The following is a 26,011-nucleotide window of genomic DNA, read 5'->3' on the forward strand; positions in this document are numbered from 1 at the left end:
TCTATGGGTTTTTTTTAAAAATATATATATAAATAAAAATATAAATAAATAAATATTTTTTCATATTTTTAAAAAATACAAAAAAGAGTTTTTCAATCATTTCTTTTTTCATATTTTTAAAAATACAAAAAGAGTTTTTCAATCATTTCTCTTAATTGGTATTGATCAATCATCATTAAAAGTGTATTAATTTTTTTTTCTAATACAGTTATTATTTCTTTAGCTATCAATTGCAATTCAATAGTTATATAGTCATATCTTTTGAGATCTATTCCTAATTGATTTTTATGAATCATCCTTTAGTTGGCAACCAATTGCAATTCAATCCCCCTGACTTTTGTTTATCCTAATACAACCGTTTTATATGTGAACGGATAGATACAACTTGTCATTTGTTTTCACTAATTTAACACAAATATTGATAATAAATGATTTTCTTTTTTCTTATTTTTGTTCATATCTAGAACAAGGTCTTTTTATTATTCCAAACAAAGTTAACAAATATTCCATTTAAATATGCTTAATTCAAGATATTTTTCTCTATTATTTTGAATATTTGGTTTCCTTGCACATTCATTTTTATAATTTTCTTAAATATATTCGGCTGACTATATAGTAGTATAGGTATATTTATATTCATAATTTTATTGTCTCTTTTGTTTTACAGAATTGTATTCACTTTTTGTTCATGAAATTCAAATATTTCTCGTGAATCAAAGGTAGTTTTAGGAATTCAAGCTGCTTGATTCGAATATTTGGTAATATTTTCTAATAAAGGAAAATATGACGACAATTCAAATTTAAATAAAAGATGATCAACGAGTTGAAATTCAAAAAGAATAACCGATCATTTTAAATTCAAATGATGATGACGAGATGATGAGATTCCCAAAAAAATCTCTCCCGAATCACGAGAAGCTCGGATCATCAACTGGTTATAAATGTGACATTGGTCAACCAATCAAGTATGAAAAGTTAAACGCATATTTTATTTCTTCAATATACGAATCCCGAAAACTGACTTGATTGTCAAAAGGTACCACCGGTGGCCGTTTTCAGTCACCATTCTCTTCTTTTGTAGTAACAGCGTTTTATTTCTGGTCATACAATTTTATTAATCAACAATTGGGGTCGTATATAACATTTCTTGAAGAAATTACGATTCGAGCACGATCCAGTCTTTTACTCCATCTTTGAAACCCTTAAGTTGTATATGCATGAGAAAAGAGAGGTCTGATAGTCGATGTACGGTGATAGACTTTCACACAAACACGAGAATAGGGCACGCATCGAACAATGCACAATGGTGTGGGAGCAAAACATGATCCTTGAATAACTAGATATGGTGATCTAGTTTGGGTGGTGCCAGAGTTATCGTTTTATTCATCACATTATCTACCTTTTCCAACTCTGATAGTCCCAATTATCTAATTGAGAATACGATGAGGCCAAAAGGGAGTTCCAAAAGATTCGTCTATTCAACTAGCTGTTGAGTTTAGCATCCCAATTGGCATACTGATAGCCAGTGTGATTAACTTTTTCACTGCAACGTATAGCCAAAGATGGTACTCTAGTGGTGCCGGATTCATCGTTGTGTTCCAACTTCGAGAGTCCTAATTCTCTAATAGAGAATACGATGAGGGGCGAGAAGGAATCCAAAAAATCATTAACGTCATGATCTATTCAACTAGTTGTTCCAGTTTAGCATCACAATCGGCATAGTGATAGTCAATGCAGTTACCATTTTCACTACAAAATATAACTAAAAAAGGTGTTCCAATGGTGCTACCGTTATCGTTTCGTTTCTTCAACTCTCTACATCTTCTAGCCCCGAAAGTCTCAATTCTTTGATAAAGAATACAATGAGGCCAAGAAGGAGATCCATAAGATCCCAAAACTCAAAGGAGTCTAAGGATATTCTTTAAAATAAATGTATTGTGTGGTTTAATCATCAATTAGGTACAATGGCTAAATTTTCCTATTTAATTATTGAAGTACTATTAATTTCTGCATGTGCATTATTGAATAAAAACCTAACAAATAGTATCAGAGCTTGACCCAATCGGAAGTATGGCCAACGATAACGTTGGAGCACTAAGGGGAGTGATTGTGGCGACCTTGTGGGCGGGTATGCGTGGGCGAGTGCGATGCACTGGCAAGCTTCCATGCTAGCAGGCTACGGGTGCACAATCTCACATCGTCTGGGTATGGAAAAGGGAAGTGTTGTATATGTAGGATTGCTACATTCCAAATGGTAAGAGACCTTTTGGGGGTAAAACCCAAAGCGGACAACAAAGATAACATTCCAATGGTGCAGTTCTCTTATAGAGAATATAATAAAGCCAAGATAGAGTTCTAAAAGATTCGTGTTGTTCCAGTTTAGCATTAGAATCACATACCGATAGCAAATGTGGTTAACTTTTTCAATGCAAAGTGTTTTTAACTCCAAACGTCCCAATTCGAGTCCCAATTCTGTGACAGAGAGTATGATGGCATTCGAGTTTGGGTGGCGGCGAATTGTTCATCCTATTTTTCAACTCCAAGAATCCTAATTCTCTGTTAAAGAGTAAGACGAGGTTGTTCTATGGCAAAAAAAATGGTTACCCAAAAAGAGGACATTCTTTTAAGAACTAAACATATGGCAACACATGTCATCACTGTTTGTGAGTTCGTAAATACAAAACATAAGAGGTTAGCAAGAGGTGGCCTAAAAGACGAGTTCGTTGATCGGCCCCAAAAGGTCAGCTAGAAAGCGATCGACCAAGAGGTCGATTAAAAAATGGTCTCCCAAAATAAGGTCTCCTAAAAAAAAATGAGGTTGTTGATTGGTGTCACCCAAAAAAATGAGGTTGGTATGTCTAATAAAAATTAAAAATATGGCACTAAGTGTTTTTTAAGTTCGTAAATATGCGAAAATGAGGTTGCCTAACAATAGGTTAGTGAAAAAGAGGTTACCCAAAGATCGCCAAAAAAATAGAAAAGAAAAAAAGAGCCCACAATACTTATGAAGCTAAGGGCAAAATTCGCCCCCTCATTAAAAGTGAGCTCATGAAGCACAACATGACCTATTCCCTTATGAAAGGGTGAGCTCACAAAGCTCGGGCAAACCACTTACTTATTAAAGGATGAGCTGAGTGAAGCTCGAAAAATATATCTGCCTTGTTGTGGCAACCTTGTAGGCTACCACATTAGGCGAGTTACAGGTGCACAATCCCACATCGCCTGGGTGTGGATGGAGCAAGTGATATATGTAGATTCAATACCCCTCTATGATACAACGCGTTTTAAAGCCGTGATGGCTGTGAACCTACTAGAACTTCGAAATTAAGTGTGCTTAACCTGGAGTAATACCAAGATGGGTGACTCCCTGGGAAGTCTCTGGTCTCGGAGAGCTAAAAGTAGAAAATATTGTGTTTGCATAGGGTGAGGGTTGTTGCAAATGGTATCAAAGTCTGACCCAGCCGGAAGTGTGGCCAACGAGGACGTTGGGCCCCAAAGGGGAGGTGATTGTGGTAACCTTGTGGACGGGTGCGTGTGAGCGTGTACAGGTGGCACCATTAGGCTACCACACTAGGCGAGCTACAAGTGCAGAATCTCACATCACCTGGGTGTGGATGGGGCAAGTGCTATATGTAAATTCAATACCCTTCTATAATATAACGCGTTTTAAAGTCGTGATAGCCATAAACCCACCAGAATTCTGAAGTTAAGCGTGCTTAACCTAGCGTAGTACCAGGATGGGTGACCCCTTGGGAAGTCTCTGGTCTCGGGGAGTTAAAAGTGGACAATATCCTGTCTGGATAGGGTGAAGGTTGTTACACTTTATTAAATGGCTAAATGAGTGAAATACGAAAAAATCTATTTCCCTTGTTAAATGGCGAGCTAAGTGAAACTCGTAAAATCTACTTTCTTTCTTAGGACGAGCTTATGAAGTAATAAATAATCAACCTTCTTTTGTCAAAGGTTGAGCTCACAAAGCTCATGAAAATCAACTTTCCCTGTCAAAGGGTGAGCTCATAAAGCTTAGGAAATCAATGTTAAAGGGACGAGCTCGCGAAGCTCAAGAAAACCTAATCACTTATTAAAGGGTAAACTCTTTGGATAAATGGTGAGCTAATAAAGATCAAAAAATTCACTTCCTTTAAAGGGCAAGGTCATGAAGATCGGAAAAACTTCTACTTGGAGGAAAAAAAATAAGAATGAGAAAGGTTTACCAAACATTCTTGATGCTCGACAAGAAAGAGATTGGGAAAGGGGGGCAACTGATAAGGCAAAAGATGACGACAATTCAAATTAAAATAAAAATTGATCGACTAGTTGAAATTCAAATAGGGTAACAAATCAATTTAAATTCAAATGAGGCTGGCAAGTTTGATGAGATTCCCAAAAAAAAATCTCTCCTGAATTCACGAGAAACTCGGATCTTCAAATGGTTATAAATGTGAGATTAGTCAACCAATCATGTATGGAAAAATTAGTGCATAATTTATTTATTCAATACACAAACCTTTAAAAATTGACTTGATTGTCGGATGATACCGTGCTGGCACCCCACTGGTGCCTGGTTTCGGTTATCATTACTCCTTTTTTTTTTGCAGAAACGATGTTCTATTCCGGGTGATGCATATTTATGCATCAATATTTTCTCCAGTGATATGGGCGTGTCTTCTTGAGAATTAATACATCTAAAATTAATATGATGGTTGAAATATTAATTTATTCCATATCTAATCAATTTATGCAAAAAAATACCACTGATTATATTTTTCCCTCTCATAACCCTATAAGTGTCCCAACAATTAGTTTAATTGTTTTTTTTCCCCACATGCGTACCATTTTATTTATCTAATATGATTAATCCATCGTGTAATCTTCTAAATATTTTAGGAAACTGTATAATTTATTAGATTTTGTTTCTAGGAGTTCTACATTGATGAATCGACTTTAATAAATGTAGCTGAGGAGCATTCTTTCGTTCTTCTGGTCATATATTTTATTAACATGACACTCTTCCAAATCTAACAACATTAATTTGGGGAAAAAAAAGGCATTTTCCATTTCTATTTTATTCTAACCTTATCAATAACCTTTCAATAGTTCTTTGAAAGTTGTAATGGTTGGAAACTAGTTTTAAAAACTAGTGTTTCAAGTGTGAATGAAACTTACTTCCAACATTTCCCGTTAGAACTGCAACATCATGAATATGGCTTTGGTTGTCTATGTATCATTAGATGTGAATGTCAATTGTGCAGGTCACTACATACAGAGGCATTGATATGCTGGTGCGATATCTTGGTGTGAAAGGTTGTAGCATTTTATAGCCTACCAGGCCTTTAACATATCATCTGTTGTTTTACGTATTTTGGGAAATACAATCATTTCAATAACACATTTTCTCTCGAGCTGGAGATGTCAGTGTACAGGGAATGTTTGTTTAAGGAATGGAGATATTCAGAGAATAACCAAAGAGGCATAACAATCTAAATCAGTGCAACCATTGGATCCACTGTGTTCGATTATTCACGCCAAGGTTGTGTTTGATGATGAACAAACACATACAACTCTATAAATACCCTTGGCTGCCATTTGTAAAATCGTTCAATTCATTATTCTCTCCCTCTCTCATTATGAACCTAACCCAAGTGGGTGTTGATTCAAGCCATATGGTCTGGTGGTTTGAACCACATGGACCAAAAATTATGACTTATTAAACATACATTATTAAACATAAATTATTTTATACAAGTGACACTTAAATTATCCTAAAATTAACTTACATCTGTGTTGTCTTATTTTATTATATAAATGTCAATAAAATTTAAATTTTCATATAACTTTTTCTGCATTTGTAATGTGAGAAGTATCCATGAAATTCTTTATTTCTTTCTTTTTCTGCTTCCCTTTTAAGTTAAATTATTTTATCTGTTATTTGTTTTTACTTACATAGAGTTTCCATTACGTGCAACTGCACCTACATTAATACAAGTATATAAAAATATGTAAATATTATTCTAAGGAAATTCATTTTTCAAAACTTAATATAACAATAAATTAAGTTTTAAAGAAAAATGGCTGACCAACATGTAATATGCTTAAAATTATAAATATATGTAAAAACAGTAACCTAATTAGTATGTGAAAAATCAGTGACTTTTGTTGTGTTTTAATTGACCTATCCAAATTGTACACGTAGAATTGTGGCTAGTTGGTTACCATAATTGAATTGTCCAAATTGTACACCAAGAATTGTGGCTAGTTGGTTACCATAATTGAATTGTCCAAATTGTACACCAAGAATTGTGGCTAGTTGGTTACTGTAACGGTAGGCGCTTTCTCATTTACCTAAAAACTCAAATTATTGGGTAGTGCTGCATACCCACCTATTTATACCCAATCACTTGCCTATCCGATTCCGATGTGGAACAAATGACCCTTATTACATTCTCTCTCACCTAAACTCGTAACATCCTCGTTGCGGTTCGAGTCACCCTGCCTACCCGGGGTGTTAACCCAGACGCCTTCCGGATAGGGCGCTTGGCGTGACACCGGATCAAGGATTGGGTCTGACTCTGATACCAACGGTAACGGGTAGACGTTTACCCATTTATCCAAAAGCTCAAACTATTGGGTAATGCTGCATATCTACCCATTTATATCCAATCACTTTCCCATCCGATTCCGACGTGGAACAAATGACCCTAGTTACAGATATCATAATTGAATTTGTCATTTTTAACACGTGTACGCGCCAGGCGTTGGCCTCACAAAAACTCGGTGAAATCAATAGTCAACATAGTATTTCCAAATAAAGAGGAGGGAAGAAGAAAAGGCGGCAAACTAAACAAAATATTTAAGTCAACAAAAAAGTTGAATTGAAATTATTTGAACGCAAAATCGTTCTCTCATCAAATACCACTCTCTCTCTCTCTCTCTCTCTCACTCTCACAGTGGATTCAATCTCTCAATGAAAATCGGGTATGTTTCTTTCACTCTGCTCCTATTATACATAACAGATCTTATTGTTTTGTTTGGATACTGAGAAAGTTTTTATAAAAAAAAGAAGATTTTTTTTTTTTTTATATTTTCTTTATTTTTATTTTGATTTCATTTATAAAAGAAATAGATTTCTGAAAAAAATCAATTTAATCTCTTTACACTTGATAATGGAAAATATAAGATTTATGATGTTAGTTCATTTTATATTATTGGTGATTTATTTGTATTGTAGCAGAACATTCTGTAATCTGAATAATTGCTGATTGATCGATATTTTAAGAAAAGATATTTAATTTTATTTTGGAGTAAATATTACATTTGCTATGTGTTTTTACAATATAAACTATAAACATATGTTATATTTGAATGAATAATTTTATCATCTCCCACATTTTGAATTATAATATTTTTTTTCCACATTAATTCGTAACAATGAATGTTAGAGTCAGGTATGTCACAGAAAGATCGTGTTTTATGACTGAGAGTGAAACTCTTTAGTGAGGGAATGACTTTCTTTAGGCTATTTATTTCTTAATAGATTGCTAAAATCAAAATATATTAGCAGTATATTTTACATATAAGTTGAACTATTATAGAATTTTTTGCTTAACTCATTGAACTCCTAATAATATTTTTTTAAAAATTATTATTTGCTGATATAATTTAGGGTTTTTGAAGTCTCACTTGAAACAGATAGTGCAAAACCCCTTTATGAATATAAAGTATAAACTATAAACATGTGTTATATTTGAATGAATAATTTTATCATCTCCAACATTTTGAATTATAATATTTTTTTCCACATTAATTCGTAACAATGAATGTTAGAGTCGGATATGTCACAGAAAGATCACTAATATAGAGTGTTTTATAACTGAGAGTAAAACTCTTACGTGAGGGAATGACTTTCTTTAGGCTTTTTATTTCTTAATGGATTGCTAAAATTAAATATATTAGCAGAATATTTTACATATAAGTTGAACTATTATAGAATTTTTTGTATAACTCATTTAACTTCTAATGAATTTTTTTTTTTTTTTTTTAAAAATTATTATTTGCTGACACAATTTAGGGTTTTCTGAACTCTCACTTGAAACAGATATAGCTCATAGTTTGTCTGATTATTATTTTTTATATCAGGGATAGTTATAGTTGTAGGAGTTTGTGCTGGCATTTGTACATAGATGCATTGTCATCACTAGAGAAGGGGACAGGAGACAGAATTGTTTTTTTTTTTTTTTTCCATCATTAATGTTGCATTTGGTAAGTTTTTAGGCCTGTTTTTTCCCAAAATGTTGCATTTGGGAAGTTTTTAGGCCTATTTTTTTCCAAGCATATAAGAATGATATATTGTAGATAGGCTTTCTGTTGTATTCATTAGTGTCATTATTATCTAGTAATCATTGTTAATTTTGTGAGTAACAACTTGATTATAGATCTATATTTTTTCAGTCTGTGGGAAAAGAAAATTTAAATTTAAAGTACAATCAATACAATGTTGTTTTAGATCCTCCAGGTTCTGCGAAGTCCAATCATAGCTGAGGAAAACATCTTTACATGTGTAAGTCTTGTTGTCTCATTGTTGTTGTTGTTTTATTATTTTTATTATTATTTTCTTGCTCTCTTTCTCTTCCAAAACCTCTAATGTGGAATCCAAGATGAATTTGCAAGATAATACTGAAATTTTGAACATTAAAATCTTGTGAACATTGATAATCAGATTAATGGAGCCAAAGATAACTTGATCGTTTAATTGAATCTATAGATATGCTCTTTGCTGTATATGTTTGGGAGTCGTAGATCATTTGTTGTGAGTAACAACTTCATATTCATTAGAGAAGGTGTCCTTTCCCTTGTGTGTACTACGTGTTCTTGAGTTAGTAACAGTTGGTTCGTTGTATTTGATTTCAGGTTTTAACTTCTCTGTCTACGAGTGTACGGTGTATAGTACATTTGCATAATATTCATGTAGTCCTCAGTGGTTTACATATCAGTGTATCACCTGGTTTAGGCATGTGTTTTGGGGGCTGGGTTTGATATGATTGATTTCTTGAACATTGAGATATAATATCAATGTTTCACCTTGATTAGGCATGTGTTGATCATGGTCACAACTTTGTGAGTCCTCACCTGTAGCATAGTCCCTAGAGTTGACATGTAGAACTTGTTTATGTTATTCATGCTTAGACGAAAACATTTTATCACGGTGCGAACGTTGGATGGTGCCTGCAACATATGCCTTTTATAGCTTAATGCAAATTTCACTGTTTGCACATACATAAATGTATACGGAACGAGTATCATCTACTTCTCTTCTCTGCTATGTTGGCCAACCTTTGAACAATGGGCTCTCTTTTGAGCATGAATGGGAATAATTATGATGTGAATCATGTACAGACTAAGGCCCAGTTATCTGGGGATTTCATGAACTAACTTGAAAATTTCTTTCTGCCGCCTGAATTACATGTGAATGCTTCTCATGTTAGAGGAGGTACAATTGGATGTACAACAATATGTTAGTCGTTGATCTGTATTCATTTCTGCAACCCCTTTCTAATTCTCTCGGTGCTGACAGATCTTGGTCAGTGCCTTAAACCAGCAGTAATCCTCACTGTGCATGGCCTACTTTTTACCTTCGTTTCTTGCCTTGGCAAGCTTACTTGCTGGAAAATGCAATCTGGCCATGAGCGGTCTAGGTGCCCTAGATTTCTGGTCAAATCCCCTCACGCAAACAAATCCTGCAAAATGTTTTTCAAATACCATTAGTAAGTAAAGTGTGGTTCAATAATTATTCCCTCCTGATGAGGTAAAAAGAAACTGAGGCACGTCTCTGATTGTGGATGCATATTTATAAGAAAATGTCTATTGGCTCTATTGGCTGTAACTTTTGCATACCAAAGGATGGACATTTTGCTATTTAGGCTCGATTATTCACATCAATGGAGAAATAGAGTTGGATAAGTTTGGAGAGAGAGAGAGAGAGGTATATGAAGAGAATAGATATAGGTAATTTTTTGCATTCCCCATTTTAAAAGTAATAAAATAAGACAAGGGTGAAATTGCCAATTCATATGAGTCATTGGACAATCTCTAGGAGGAGGGTGTCAATGTATTAAGTGAGTTTTTATCTCATTTAGCATCATCAAACTTCAAGGTCGGAGTAATCTACCCTTCTCCATTTTGTTTATTTCAGTTAGGCAGCGCTTACTCAGCATTTCTATTGCAACCTAAATGGGAAGGAGAATGCTGTTCCATATAAGTTAAAACTGAAAGCTTCCATCTAGACAGGCTTGAGAGGATATTTTAATATGAGCTGGGTCTGTGGGTCAAACTAGGGGGTCACGTGTGTGGATTTGTACTTCTTTTCACTTTGCTTATCCAATTTTGTAATATCAGCTGTTAGTTTCTCATCGCTATCGACCAAATTGGATAAACTAATATACTTTATCTATATAGGATTTCATACCTCTCCAGAAGCAGTATTGAATTCCCTCAGTTGACAGGCCTGGCAAACATAGGAATTTGTCTTGTAAGCCATTTTTTTAAAAAAGATTTGATATGCTAGTTGGAAAGCAATGCATTAAGCTTCTGTTGTCTGATTCCTGTACCTTTAAAAATTGTTGAAACAGATGTTCCGAAGTACACCATCCGTCTTGGCAAGTTCCATATCCACGACCTTGGGACATTAATTGGATTAAGACTAGATTCATGATCGGCAAACACCTGCATCATAACAGCACACATGTTTTAATACCACTTGATCTGAAAATGAATGGAGGAATGGAATTACATATTATCTTTTAAATGTTTGGGTAAGGTATGTGGTGGGTTGTGTTCATGGATTGCTTGTACAACCCATCCAAGCTGCAACTGGTAATGACAGTAATTAGATTTACCTCATTCACTTGGAAGTATGTGCCATTGAGTGGAAAACTCCCTCTCATTGCTGTTCTACATGGTATCTGTACATGAGTTAGGTTTCAGTTGATGACTCATAGCCTATAATTTCACTTTTAGAGGCAGTGGTTGTAATTATATATCCTCGGTATGGATTAACTCACCAGTATTGTCCCTCTGACTGTCTGTGAATTTGTTTCTCTTATACTATTGCATGAAAAACACGTTTCCTCGTTGCACAGATTCCCTGACTCTTGCGATCCACACCTTTCAGGTGGTTGGGTTGAATCTGCAGTTTCACCTGCCAAATGGTGTCAAATTGTGTAAATAGTCAGAGCAGATCATGATATTCTAGTAACTAGAAACAAAACACTAAATAGCATTGGACTAATTTGAACATCAGTGTCAGTTATGTTCTGACTGTGATAGATCATACCCCAATACCCAGCAATATGCTGTTGAAGATATAATTCACTTATTGAGCTCCTTTCACCTTGATGGTGTAAGGTACCTTCTAGTGTATTTTTGAGACTTTAGGTTGTAGTCAGAATTACATTTCAGGTGTGATATGTTCTGTGCTTACCTGGAGTCCATATAGCGAGAAGGTACGGGCTTGGATCATCAGGTTCGCGACTGTCCACCTGAAGTTTTTAGAAAGTGACAGTTAGTTGAGCATAAATTAGGCTGTATATAGGCAAGTGCAAAATTCTAGCTATAAGAGGAATCACTAACCCCTTTCAGGAGAGGGTGTGAATCTGGAAGTTCATACCTGCAGCAGAGTGGGAGGAGTTAGCCTGTTTCACAGGACATTACCTATTTTTATAATTTAGAATGCAGGAAAAAAAAGGAAAAAATTAATAATTTAGAATGCCTAGTATTTTTCTTGTTTCTGACCAAAGCTTTAAAGTTATTAACAGTTCGCAACTGCTATGGTTTGAACAGTTGTACATTAAAGACAGCCTGAATTAAGTGCAGGGAACATGTTCAACATGTTCTGATATGAATCCAATTTAATCTGACTTGATTCATTGTGCTGAGTTTCTATTGTCATGCTCAAATTCAGTTAAGCTTTCATGGGAAGTGTTCACTTACACTTGGTGCTCCGTCCGTAAACGACTCACATTCTTCAGTTTTGGTGTAGGGATAGAAGCAGCTTCTGGATTCAAAGCAACTAAAGCTTTGGACATATCACCTTCTTGAAGTTCCATGTTGTTTTCTTGCATATAGTTGTGTAGATTCAGTGTAAACTCTTCGAGGTTAAGTCTAATAGTGGGAATTTCATCAGGATCCTCGTAAAATGCATCCTCAATGTCACTTTCTGATACTTCTCTGGATTCTGGTTCTGGTGTTGTTGGTTCCTCAACAATTGGTTCACACTTGTTGGTGATGAATCCTGCTGCTTTGGATGCATTGTTCTCGGCTGGAGGTAGAGGCATGGGCTTGACTGTCACAGCAGGGTATTTTTCAGCTGGCATGGGAATATTCGAACTAACTATATTTTTCTCTTCCGGCCCTGGGAGGGCAAGCCTTGCACTGCACCAAACAGCAGATATCATATTTGTATGTACATCTGTAAGTGTGTGTATGCACTCGTGTATTTTACGCTTGGAAATAGTGAGATGCCAGTGACTTACTTAAGATAAGGGATTCTATTCTTTCCTCATAATTTAAACTATAACATTTTGATTGGATATCATTTATTTAACCTATTGATTCCTTTTATTGTACTTTTAGGTTTCCAGCATTTTCAATAAAAAAAATTCTCCTCCGTTTTTCTCCTGATATAATAATAACATTGATAAATTATGCAAAAATATTTTGCTGAGAGTTTTTATTGGACCAATATGGTTACTTTGCATGAACATCACCAGTTTTTAAACCTTGTTATCACTGATTTATGTACTTCTGTCAGCATCCCATAAGTTGCAGGCAGTAAATGTCTTGCTTATGATCTAGACTAGGTGCATCTACAACAACAGTAAGCTCTAAGGAATTGACCCTTGAAGATATGCATCACTCCCTTTTACCCTCTAGTGCCTTTTTAAGAACTGGTGGGCACGGTGGAGCACTAAGAAACGTGTAGGATCAGTTGAAATCTTTCATGTTGTGAGTGCAAAGCTGAACTACATATTGTTTTTCTCCCCAACTTAACAAAACACAGCAAAATGTGATCTGATCTGAAATGCGCTCAGATAATGTTTTTTGCATCATTGAAATTTTAGTAAAAAATAATGTTCAACTCTTATTTATAATGTAAGTAGAACTTTTAATGCTCTTTGGTTCCATATGTCTCGTTAAACATGTTCGTATGATGATGGGTTTAGAGCCATTAGCTTGTATTTTGATTTCTTGGTGACTTAGTGGCAGTATTTATTCTAACATCTTCCCTTCTCTTGTGATGAACAGACAACGTTTATATTATTTCTTAGATATGCAGTTTGACATTTGTATATTAATACTATGACTATTTTGTACAATTTTTTGACTGCATAAGCTTGGGGTCATACCTTGCAAAAGCACTCGCGAAGTGTCTACACTCTCCTCTCATTGGACATGCATTGCAATTTGGTTTATTTTTTGTGCAGAAAACCTGCATAAAAACAAATAATGGGGCACATGGAAAATTTTGTATAGTTAGTCACAGAATGTTTCAACGAGGCAACATTGCAGTTCAAGTGAATGTGATAGCATACCTTTCCAAATGTAATCATCTGGTAGTGTAGTTCGTACCTGTATTTCACAGTGCAGTAATCATTGAATTGTCATGGGGAATGTAAAGATTAATTCTTTAACTACTATTGTGATGATAAGTAGAAACTGATCTCAATTGATATGAATGGTCCTAGGGGAGAGTTCTGAAAATTACAATGTTCGCTGATCTAGCTTGCACAGTCTGGGCCAAAGATATTTCTGAATTGACTCAAGCACTGGGTACCTGTTTGGAAAGTGATTAGCATCTCTGTATAATGGAAAAGGTTGAGTGCCGATCAGTTAGCATGTATTACTTACAGTTCCAAGAGATGCAATTGAAGTGATTCAGGCAGTGGTTGGAGAGGGACCCATCCCAATCTTACAGCAATTCGTCCAACATTTGTGTCGACCTAACAAAACGAAATATTAAGTTTTATTTCATCTCTGTTACGGATGTAAATGGCCAGTAATTTTCACAAGAACCTTACTGGGAAAGCTAGATGATGAAGTGTTAGTAGGCGTACACACTCCACGCTTTTTAACCCCAATCCTCGTATGCTTAAAAGAAAATCCCTGCAGCATAAAATATTCACAGAAATCTGAAAAATATGAGTTTTGTGTATTTAGTTCATTGTGATATACCACGGGCATTAAATATCATATATAAGTGTTTTTTTTTTTTTTTTTTTCCTTCATAATGGTGGCAGTAGGTGCATGCATGATTACAAATTGGTTTGAGGGGACTTACTTTGCTTTGTCTGGGGGAACATCCCTCAACCATTCAAGGTCAATGCTTCCATGTTCGCTAACCAGTCGATCAAGAAAATCCTGTAGCATCTTACAATCCTTAGTCACTTGTTTTAAGGCTTTCTACATTTATTCATCAGTGGAGCTGTTTGAAGCTAGTCTCGAAAAGTATTAAAACTTCAGAAAACAAATTTAACATATTCATACCTTGATTCGCTCTGCTAGCATGTTGTTCATTCCTCGTTCCTTGATAGCATTAGAAATCTCACTAACGTCAGCACGTCGTACTGCTTCATAGTCCAGCGAGTCCATTGAGTCCTTGCTTCTCTCTTTTCTTCTACCATTAGGTTGCACATCTTTTCTCAAGCTATCCCAGTCAAATAGTTTCCTCTTGTCACCCTCAGCCTTACCCTTTTTCATGTTCGAGATATTGGTACTTGTCCCACTAAATGCCTCACTAGAAGAATCAACTTGCTCTCTTGTGTCTGCCTCAACTGCTTTATTCTCCAAGTGTTTCTGCTTATTTGCTATAGACATCCTCTCTTCCAAACCAAAGGTTTGTGCTGTGAACCTAGGATCAGAAACTTGTTGCCTGATACCAGTTTGCTTTTCAGAAAGTGCTTCTGCTGGCTTTATAGGTTCTTTAACCGATGTGCTTTCCAGTTGAAAATCTCTGAATCTCTCTTGCTGCTGAGTGTTGATGGCAGTGTGAGGTGCCTGTTCTGAGTATCTCTCTTGGTGCATGGGGTATTTGTTTTGAAATGCAGCTGTTGCAGCTGCTTGAATCCTCGGTTCTCCATTCTGTTGGACAGTATATGTACTTTCTGCCATATGTCCAATCCTTTTGCTCATATAGTCTCCACCTTTTGCCTTAATAATTCCAGAAGCAGTGGAAGGAAAAGAAGACGTGCCTTGTTCATCCAGAACTCTAAAATAATCTACATCAAATACTCTTGAATCTGGCATCATGTGCAACTGAAAATTACTGGACGGAACAAATGGTCCTTTCATATTGGGAATGCCAGATTTGGTCGGGTGAGTAAAGACAGAAGAGCCTCTCAGGTCATTAACTTTGTACAATCTTGGAATTTGCTTGTTATATTCTGTATCCCCTGATTGTTCATTCCACTGCTTGGAGCTACCATTTAAAAAAGAGCTCCCAACTCCATCGCTGTAGTAGTGCTCGAATCTGGCGGAGTTCTTGATATGTAGAGGATTTACCGGGGTAGAACCACGAGCATTGCTGGATTTGAACCCCGTAGTTTGATCTTCTACTTCTGAGTTGGAACCCAAATTGAATCTGATTTCTCTATTGGCTTGAAGAAGAGAGACAAAAGAATGCTGTGATGAAATGAATTCAGCTCTCCCGTTCAGCTCATTTGCTAAACTTGTTCCTGTGGTAAGATTGTCTGTTCTGTACTGTGATGATTCACAGGATGTCACGGAGCTTTGGTTGTGATATGGTTGCCCTGCTATCTTTTCAGGATAACTAATGGTGCCTCTGGTGTCTCGCATTCCACCCTTTGCTACATCAGCCAAAATGCTTGTCCCACTTTCATAGCTTGTTTCGTTGGTTGTTGTCACCTGAGGGGGGAATTTTGCTGCTAGAGACATGAAAGCAGAGCTACATACAATGGAAAGGAAATCATCATAGATTATCGATTTGTATTGATTTCTCATTTTACTTTTAAAGGCATTTCGAGCAGAGAAATACGTTAGTCTTGGTGTTACCTTGAAAGATGGTCTGAAACATTCTGAGTGAGGAAGACTCCTATTACTGAATCGACGACTGATCCTTTCCACTGTGAGAAGCGCCTATCTCCTGTGAAGAGTAACGTTATGATTTTGGTTGAATACATGCAAGTAAAAAGGCTATTACTTGGTGTTGGTCCCACAATTTGGGATTTTGTTAGGGGTAGATTTGACACAGGCCAAACTGTTGGGCATTGTTTGCATAAAGTGGCTACTTAAAAATACTTGAACAGCACTTTCTCATGCATGAAACCCGAGGATTTACCATTGCACCAAGGAATGGTCACTTGTATAGTACATGTAGATCTCTAACTTTAAAAGCACTTGACAATTCTAGAGAATTGGTTTGTATGTCTATTCTTGGTTCAATTTGAGTAATACTTTCTATTTTTGAAGAGATTTTGGAAAGAATCCTAAAAAAATAGTTTGGCACTTTTGCTTCTTTTATCAGATTTTATAATATAAGACAAAGAATAGCATAATTTGTTATGTCTTGCCTTTTCTGAATTGCTTTTTGTGCACCTTCAGATTTTGCTTACATGCTTTAGTGTCTTTCTAGCTTTGTGATACAGTGAGGATATTTCATTTGATTTTAAGTTTATTGACAAACTTCATTCTCTGGTAGCTTAGCATGATATTTGTATGACATAATGATATATTTGGGCCTGAAAGAAGGTACTTCATAAAATACAATGGAAAAGTAAACATGTCGCACCCTAGGCTGTAAAGTATGAAATCTAATGACTTTTGGAATGATCTACAATTTTGAGGACAAAGATATAGGGCACTTATTCTGGTATGAGTGGTACCTTGAACAAGATGCATGCGCGCAATGAATGAGTCCGCTCGTCCACGGAACACTTCCCTTTCTTCTTCCCACCACTTTTCCTTGTTTTCTGCTTCAACTCCTTCACTTCCTTCCTTCCCCATCAAGAGTTTCCAGATTCTATTTGTCTCCGGGTCAAGGTCCACTTTAGGCCGTGGCTTTCGTTTTTTGATAGGATCCAATCCTTCATATGGAACAATTGTGCCATCACTTTTGTATGGAACAAGTGCCTTTTGCTCTTGACCAACTAATATGTTGCTCCTTCCGTTGATACATAGACCTTCCAGTTGGTATATGATTTCATCAATTGTAATTAGGCGGTATTTTCGCTTTTCTTGTGGGCCTGAACAAAACACTCAGAGAAACAGCTGTTATTATTTAAAATTGAAATTTTAAGTGTCATTGATGCTAAAGCTTTAATCTTCCAGAACAAATAGGTACGTACCTCTTGTTGTCATGGTGAATTGACAATTACCATGAAAGCAATCCTTGTTCTCTTGCAGAAGCAGTTCATGTGCAGTGGAAGACTCTAATTTGGATGAAGTTGCTCCCACAACGTGCTTCTTTGCTGACATATTAGCATGTAAAGCTCCACTTACCCGCATATGATCAGATGCAGGGGCTTTTTTGGAAGGATTTGAAGACAGCAGGTTCCAGTTAGTCACTGCAGTCTGGGAGGTGAGGTCATGGTCCCGAGTGGAACTGTAGGATCTTTTCTCTGCCGTCCCTTCTGTGTGTGAATGTAGTTCAGATGAAAGTTGCTTCTGGAAATTATCCTCAGCGGTCATGGAGCTAGTGTACCAGTCACAAGCAGTACCGTTGACCCAATTGTTCAGCTTCTTAGTGGTTTTCGTTTTTTCAATGTAAGAATCCAATATTCTACTGTTTTTTGATGTCAAACTGTTGGTGCATGTGCCATTTCTGCTTGCAGCCACTTGCCTTGAACAATCTTCAACTGCTGTAATACAAGGTGTGCTGGATCTAGTTGCATGATACCCATTCTCACTCCTCTTTTTCTTGTTAGTCTCTGGGAAACCTGTGCCAAAATTGCTGCCGTTGCTGTTATTATTATCAATCAGGTAAGGCTCCTTGCAAAACAATGGAAAACCTGTCAAAATTTTAGTATAGGAATGTGTCTGCTCAGCAGTATGACAATATTCTCTCTTGGATCCCCTTTTTTCATCAGCATTTGCCACATCGAGCGCTGCCATTTGAGGGCTATTCCGCCACATAAGCTGTCTGTTTCTCTCAAGGTCTTTGCAAGTAGTATTTGCTTGAATGACACCCTCGCTCAATTCCTTTCCATGGATGTGATGCACCTGACTGTAACCATTTTTGCCACCGTTTTGGTACACAGTAAAATTTTTCATGCTTAAACTTCTTGCAAGAACATTTAAAGCATGTTCTGGAGTTGCAGCAGATGGGGCTGCAGGGGCACAACTTGCTTGCAATGATATAGATCCAGCCGGCATTTGATTCATGGAATGGTTAAGGTTACATGCAATTCCTGCTTGCTGGTTCTCCATTACATATCCATTCTGCTGCTGCATCTGCATGGTTAATTTTGTTTGGGATCTGCTGTTCATTAAGTCAGTGGCTTGAGAATCCAAATTCAGATCGAAAGCAGCCCTATTCTCTTGTTGCATTCCTGCCTGGTGGCTAGTTTCCTGAACTTCAAAATTCGAAACTTTCTTGCATGATTTTCCTTCCGACAAAACATTAGGAACTGTCATTTCAGTAGTAACATCTGGCGACTGAGTTGCTGGGGCCTTGAGGCTATTCTTGCGCACATACTTCCTCTTTCCTGACGGGTTCTCCTTGGAATTATTATTCACTTGTTGCATTTCTGCCTGGTGACTAGTTGCTTTTTCCTGCCCTTCGTCCCTTGTTCCGATTTCCTCGTCAAAATTCAAAGCTCTCCTGCATGATTTTCCTTCAGACCCAACATTAGGAACTGTCACTTCATTAGTAACATCTGGCAACTGAGTTGCTGGGACCTTGGGGCCATTCTTGCGCACATACTTCCTCTTTCCCGACGGATTCTCCTTGGAATTATTATTCACTTGTTGCATTTCTGCCTGGTGACTAGTTCCTTTTTCCTGCCCTTCATCCCTTGTTCCGTTTTCCTCGTCAAAATTCAAAGCTCTCCTGCATGATTTTCCTTCAGACCCAACATTAGGAACTGTCACTTCATTAGTAACATCTGGCAACTGAGTTGCTGGGGCATTGGGGCCATTCTTGCGCACATACTTCCTCTTTCCTGACGGATTCTCCTTGGAATTATTATTCCTTGGAGTTGTCATCTTAGGAGTCCTTTTGGGTTTTCCTTCCACAACTACCTTCGGTCTGTGCTTTCTTCTCTTTGGTGCTTTCTGCTGGGGTGTCTCATTCAGGTCAATGCCCTGGTCACCTCCTTGGTCAGAACTGTTCTTTTCCTTCAATGGTGTAGAAATAGCAGCAGATGATGAGTCCACAATGATTTGTAAGAGATTGTCAGAGTGGTTCTCAATGGCTTCACTTCCGATAGATGTGAATATATTCTCCTGTTTATCTTTTTCTTGACTTGAGCTTTCATCGACTGAGAAATTCAGTCTCTCAGAAAGACGGTAGCTTTCAAACTGCTTCACCTGATCTGGTGTTTCTGGAGCAAATTGGAAGGAATTGGTTACGCTCGACGCTGCATCAGCTTCTGATCTAGGTGGTGAATTTAAATTATAGTTGCGTTGGCAAGGGACATCAAATCCTTCTGTAAGAAAACAGTTCTCCATTAGTCATCAGTAGTTAGCCAAGAAGTTGTTACAAGAGGAGGAAAACTCAATTTGATTAGCGAGAAAATGTGTCGGAATTTCATGGTAGTTATTTTATCTCCTTAATAGTACAGGAGTCTCTTGTTTATTCCCCATTACTAGGTGTAGCAAACTTGTTTACAGATCACTAGAGTTCCATTTATCAGCTATGTTGGGAAATTCAAGTGGAAAACACTTCACATGATTGAAAATTTCAAGGAAGTGTGACAATCCCAAAAATGAAAATCTTCTTTCATAGTTTCATGTAAAATGGAACATGGAATTTGTAAACGGTATGTCACAATGATTCACTTTTCTGGTGTTAGATGCCAAATGGGAAACGTCCATTTAGTTTTTGCAGCATTTGAAAAATCATTTAACGTAATGGGGGTCACTATGGAAATAAACCTCTTGCTGTAAACTATAAGTATAAAGATTAATAAAATATTGAGGGATGAAATCTAAAAGATATTTGTAATTAATCATTTATGACTTACGGGAGGAATTATTGCTATGAGATAAAGAAGCATGGACATGGATACAGACACGGACATGATACGACATAATATGTCAACATGATAAATCCTAAAAAAGTATGACATGGACACGATGTGGACACAACTAATATAAATATAAATTTTCATTTATATGTATACTGAATAAGACAATTATAGAACTTTAATTACTTTATAATTTCTATACTAAAGTTACAAAAGTTAGAAGGGGAATCAATTTGAATATAAAAAAGAATATGTTATATCTATATGATATTACTATTATATTGTGTCATTGTAATTATGTTTTTGTTCATATTACATACTATGAAATGTGTTTAATGTCAAATTTATGAAGAAAAACAAGTTGAACAGTTTGATATACATTCATAATGTTATTTCTAGGACTGCCATAATTTTTTTTATATAAGACAGTGTGTGATATTTTGTCGAGAGTTCGGAATGTGTCGGCCAAGTTTTTAAAATAATAAAAATATTTTTCAAAATACGGACACGGTCATGAAGTGCCGGAAACATGTTCAGGAGTGTTCATGAAGTGTCAGTGTCTGACACAGACACGACACCTCATAGAAGTGTCCGTGCTTGTTAGGCCACAAGTATGTATTATTATAAAGAATAAAACATTTTTATATTTTCACAAATGTTGGAATAAAACATCTTTTTTTGGTTCTATGTTGCACTAACATCTAACACAATTTTAGATTGAACCATGGTAAATGTTGTTTGCACACAATGGAATGAGCTTAAAAATACATATGTGTTGCCATTTGGTTTCAACTTTCAAAGGCCTCCAAAAGTTCTTTTCATCATTTTTTCTCTCATCTTTTTCATTTTTGTTTGTTCTTAGTACTGAGAAATAAGATCAGAAGTTGAATCTGAATAAAAGAAAACAGTTTAAATCACTTACCACCCATAAGCAGCTGCATTAAGCTGTTAGACTCGGTACTGGTCCACTGGTTTGGACCACAGGCTTGAACTTGATTTGTACGCAACGAACTAGTAGAGGAGGACTCGGTCCAATTGCTGTCAACTTGAGAACATGAATTCCAAAACGAAGGTCCGTTTGCAACATGGACACTGCTGTTTGGACTTCTATTTGTAGAAGCCACGGATGCTATATTGTTGGTTGCCAGTAGTTCTGCCGAAGGATCATTATTCCAAGCTGCACTGTCATTTCTAAAGTTCTGAGTGTAGGAACCAACATTGTGATTGAAGCTTCCCCTCTCGGACGCAGGAGCAGCAACTCGATTACAATAATTTCCATTCGCACCCATTTGTTCTATGGATTTGAAATTTGGAACTCCCTCATTGTAATTCGTCTTCTCCTGTAAAACCCCTTCATACATTCCAACCAATTCCTGCCAATCTCCTCTTTCAACCCGATTCCCTTGCCTCTCAACCGGGATCGAATTTGATCTCTGAAGAATGGGCTTATCTGGTGTCACAGGCATCCAAGAACCCCTAATCTGGATATCATTTTCAGGTGGAATTGGAAACCCCCTCCCAAAATTCATCCTTTATTCGATCCAACCAACGAAACCCCCCCTAAAAAAAAACCCCACTTCGTTTTCTCCTACTTATAATCTTCTGTAAAACCAAGTCTAACCCTCAGGACCAAAATTCTGCGGCGAATCGCCGAATTCCCGGTTTCTCAGTAAACCCTTGTTCACTCCAATCCCCATCCATTGTCTGAACCTACCCTACCAAAACCCCCAAACACATTTCTCACCTAAACAATCTCCACCTAGCATGAGGAGCATGTAATACAAAGGTTGTTGTAATCAGAACAGAGCGTTTTTCCTGGGAAAAAAAAAAAAAAGAACAAAACAAAACAGAATAGTATCCATGCAATCAATGCCATCAAAATTTAATTCCAAGAAACATTTCTGAAAAAAATAAATATATTTCTCAACAACTACACACCCAGCTATCTTTACTAATTAGCAAACACCCAAAAACAAAGAACATAAACACAAAATGCAAAGCAATGGAAACAAATCAAAACAACAAATCACAAGTAGTACAATTTGCTGAATCTGGGAAAATTTGGTGGATTTAATTCCTATTATAAATGGGTAATGATTGAAATTAACAATTAAATTAAACCCCATAATCTTCATAGAATCTCAGGTGTGATTTTCCGGGAAAATGCAAATCATCTACTTTAAATGGATATGAAAAACAAATTAAAATTGGGAAATTTACTAAGTGTAGCTCAGCTCACCGATCTGTGAGTGTGCATGCGTCCGGAGTAGGGTGCTTTGAAGGCCAGTCAATGCCGGAAACCAACTCAGTCTTCGGTAAACCAGGAAATATAGAGAGGAGAGGAGAGAGAGAGAGAGGGAAGAGAGAGAAAGTATAGAGAGAGAAAAAAAAAGGTAGGAAAAACAACAAATAGATAGAGTGTACTTTTTATACCGAAAAATACATACGGTTTGGCAGGCCATATTTTTATAATTTAGGCACCCTTAAATACGGTGGGCAGACCGTATTTTTTATAATCAGGGCACACCACCCTTGGTCAATAAACACATTAAAAGACCATATTTACCACTTAACCAGTTCACTTGAATTTAATATTTAGGTTATGAATTACCATTTTTATTGGCAATTCTTTTCGGTTTTACTAGTTGGATTGATGGAATGAACAATTTTAGTTTCCAATTTCAATGTTTAATATAATTTTTATATTCAACTAAAAAATACTAAATTATAAAATAATTATGGGTATGACCGTCATATAATATTGTTTCATCGATAATTATTGCATATTTGTTTACCTAAATAATTTAAAATTATAAAATAATAATGGGTATGACCGTCATATAATATTGTTTCATGGATAATTATTGTATATTCGTTTACCTAAAGAATTTAAAATTTAAAATTATAAAATAATAATGGGTACATTTCACAAATAATTATTGTGGATTCTCTTGGGGAAAGAACTTGAGAATTTTAAATTATAAAATAATTATGGGTACGACTTTCATGTAATATTGTTTCACATATAATTATTGCGGATTCGATTGCCTAAAAAGCTTAAGAAGTTTAAATTATAAAATAAATATGGGTACGACCTCATGTAATATTGTTTCATGGATAATAATTGCGGATTCGCTTGCCTAAAAAAATTAAGAATTTTAAATTATAAAATAATTATGGGTACGATAGTCATATAATATTATTTCATGAATAATTATTGCGAATTTGCTTGCCAAATGAACTTAAAAAATTTAAATTATAAAATAATTATGGGTACGACTGTCATGTAATATTGTTTCACCGATAATTATTGTAGATTCGCTTGTCAAGAGAATTTAAGAATTTAAATGATATAATAATTATAAGAACGACCATCATGTAATATTGTTTGATGGATAATTGAAGCATATTCGTTTGTCAAAAGAATTTAAGAATTTTTTATTTAATAATAATTATGGGTACAACCGTCATATAATATTATTTTACAGATAATTACTCTGAATTCACTTGTCAAAAGAACTTAAGAATTTTAATTATAAAATAATTATGGGTACGACTGTCATACTATTTTATAGATAATTAAGAATTTTAAATTATAAAATAATTATTTTTAAAAAAATAATTATAGGTACGACCATTATATAATATTATTTCACAAATAATTATTGCAGATTCGCGTGCCAAAAAAATTTAATTAAAAAGTTAAATTATAAAATAATCTATGTGTCATATAATATTGTTTCACGGATAATTATTGCAGATTCGCTTGCCAAAAAGAATTTAAGAGTTTAAATTAAGGATCAAATTAAAGATAGAAAAGAAAAAGAAAAAGAAATAATAATAGAAAAAGAAAAAGAAAAAGAAATAGTAATAAGGCAGTTTGGATGTATTGAATTTTTATGAGTAAATTGTATACCATTTTATTTATTTTACCTTGCCAAGAAACAAATTTTATAACTCTTTAGTAAATGATAATCTTATAGTACAATTATGACTGTTGTTAGTTTTATTAACTTGTTTGGTAAAAGAAAGCAAGAAAAGGGAAAGGGTTTTACCAAAAAGAAAATAAAGATAAGAAAAGGGAAAGGAATTGGTACTCTTTTCTACTTTTTTTTTTTTTTTTAAAAAAAAAATTAACTATTTCGGTATACCTACCAATGTAGTACTCGGATCAATAAAAACTCTTTCACTTCCATAACAAAAAATACATTAACCAAGATTTTGTTGGAACAACTATTTCTCACTTCATATTTTGAAATTTACCATAAATGTTACATTTATCTCACAGATACTAAAATCACAAGGCATTTTGTTCAATTTTAACAGTTGTATCAATATTTATGGATGAGTCCACTCACCAAAAAAAAAAAAGAGTGAAAAACTAGTGAGGATATGATTCTTCTATTATTTGCAAAAAAGGATGCAAAACAAAAAACAATGAGTTATATAGAGCCATTGTAGTTGGGAGAGTGCTTCACAAATAAAGATTTGAAGTGCCCCAATCACTTGTCCCCACACACACACACACACACACTTACACATAGTATAAAAATGCCAAACTAACAAGTAACATCTTTAGTCCTTGTCCTCAACATTAATATGGAGGGTTGTGAGTGTCGTCAGAGTAAATTTTTCTATACAAATTAAAGTCTAAAAAGTACCATTTTTAGTGTTTGTTCTCAAATTTAACTGGGAGGGTTTTGAGTGTTGTGACAATAAATTACCCTTTAAAGATTTAAGTTAAATGTGAGATTAAAAACGGCAGATAGTGAAAGATTTTGCATGTTTCAAGTGATTAGTACAAGATATAGACAGTAGTAAATGACAAAAGGTGAATTAGTCATTTTATTCATGTTGTTAGTAAATTGCAAGATATAGTAAATGACGAAGGGTGAATTAGTCATTTTGTCAAATTAAACTTAGATGGGTCTTACACGTGCGAAGCGTGCATGAACCTAACCACGTGATTTATCCCAAATTCCGAAGCAATGCACGCTTTCCGCGGTCTGGTTTGAAAAGAAAGGTGCGTTATATGTGTTTTTCATGCAAGGCTACCATAACACGTGACTTCTACTGTCAGTCTCAAAATAACTATCCCCCTTACGTGTATAATCAACATTGAAACTTGAAACAAACATTATATACGGTCAGTTCTCAATCATTAAAATTCACATCATTTAACGATTAACAATAATAATCAAGACCAATCATTGTCGATCTTTGACTTCAAAAGAACCTAAAATATTATTTTAATAGTAAAAAATGATGTCTTATGATTGAAATTGGAGAATAAGAGTAATTATAAGATTGAAATTTGACTATACGGACGGATAAAAATAAATTTGTTTGATACATTCATGTATGATCAACACTAAGTGTTGTCTTTTTTTTTTTTTTTTTTGGTTAGATCTTGTCACATAAAATATCATTTTACTTACTAGAGGCACAAAACAATTATTGAAATCGTGAAACCGGTAAGAATTATATTGTCATTTTGGTTTGGCTCTTTTACGGTTCCAAAATAAGGAACTGTTAGTTTATACATTAAAACTGAACTGAACTGAATCGTAAACTAATATATATATATATATATATATATATATATATATATATATTACAATATTAATAAATAATAATATAATATATGTCACAAATATAAAATTACACGCAAATACACCATAATATGTTTAGATTACACATATAAGGCTACTGTAATTTTCATTTTTATTTCACAAAAATAAGATAATAGCTCATTTGCTTTTAAATTACAAATATATTTTATTCCTTGGTTAAGGTGTTTATTATTGTCCATTTGT

The 26,011-nt window shown here is 35.1% G+C and overlaps 1 protein-coding gene across 1 annotated transcript; it reads right to left on the reverse strand.

Moving 5' to 3' along the window:
* Positions 1 to 9,349: 9,349 nt before the first annotated feature.
* On the reverse strand, positions 9,350 to 22,589 carry LOC132311869 (protein ROS1A-like). The gene is made up of 20 exons (XM_059810005.1): positions 22,435 to 22,589; positions 21,118 to 22,010; positions 17,355 to 19,655; positions 16,893 to 17,252; positions 16,063 to 16,153; positions 14,539 to 15,955; positions 14,333 to 14,412; positions 14,073 to 14,157; positions 13,903 to 13,994; positions 13,760 to 13,828; positions 13,587 to 13,623; positions 13,401 to 13,483; positions 11,986 to 12,426; positions 11,626 to 11,662; positions 11,477 to 11,534; positions 11,058 to 11,194; positions 10,893 to 10,958; positions 10,605 to 10,719; positions 10,463 to 10,501; positions 9,350 to 9,734 (listed from the first exon to the last, which is right to left on the reverse strand). Exons 2-20 carry the CDS (start codon positions 21,722 to 21,724, stop codon positions 9,619 to 9,621), a joined length of 6,231 nt encoding a protein of 2,076 aa, XP_059665988.1. The 5' UTR covers positions 21,725 to 22,010; positions 22,435 to 22,589; the 3' UTR covers positions 9,350 to 9,618.
* Positions 22,590 to 26,011: the final 3,422 nt, after the last annotated feature.

This window comes from Cornus florida, unplaced genomic scaffold, assembly GCF_030987335.1.
Source record: "Cornus florida cultivar Cherokee Brave unplaced genomic scaffold, ASM3098733v1 CherokeeBrave_3.0.0_Hap2_Chr06, whole genome shotgun sequence".
Classification (NCBI taxonomy): domain Eukaryota; kingdom Viridiplantae; phylum Streptophyta; class Magnoliopsida; order Cornales; family Cornaceae; genus Cornus; species Cornus florida.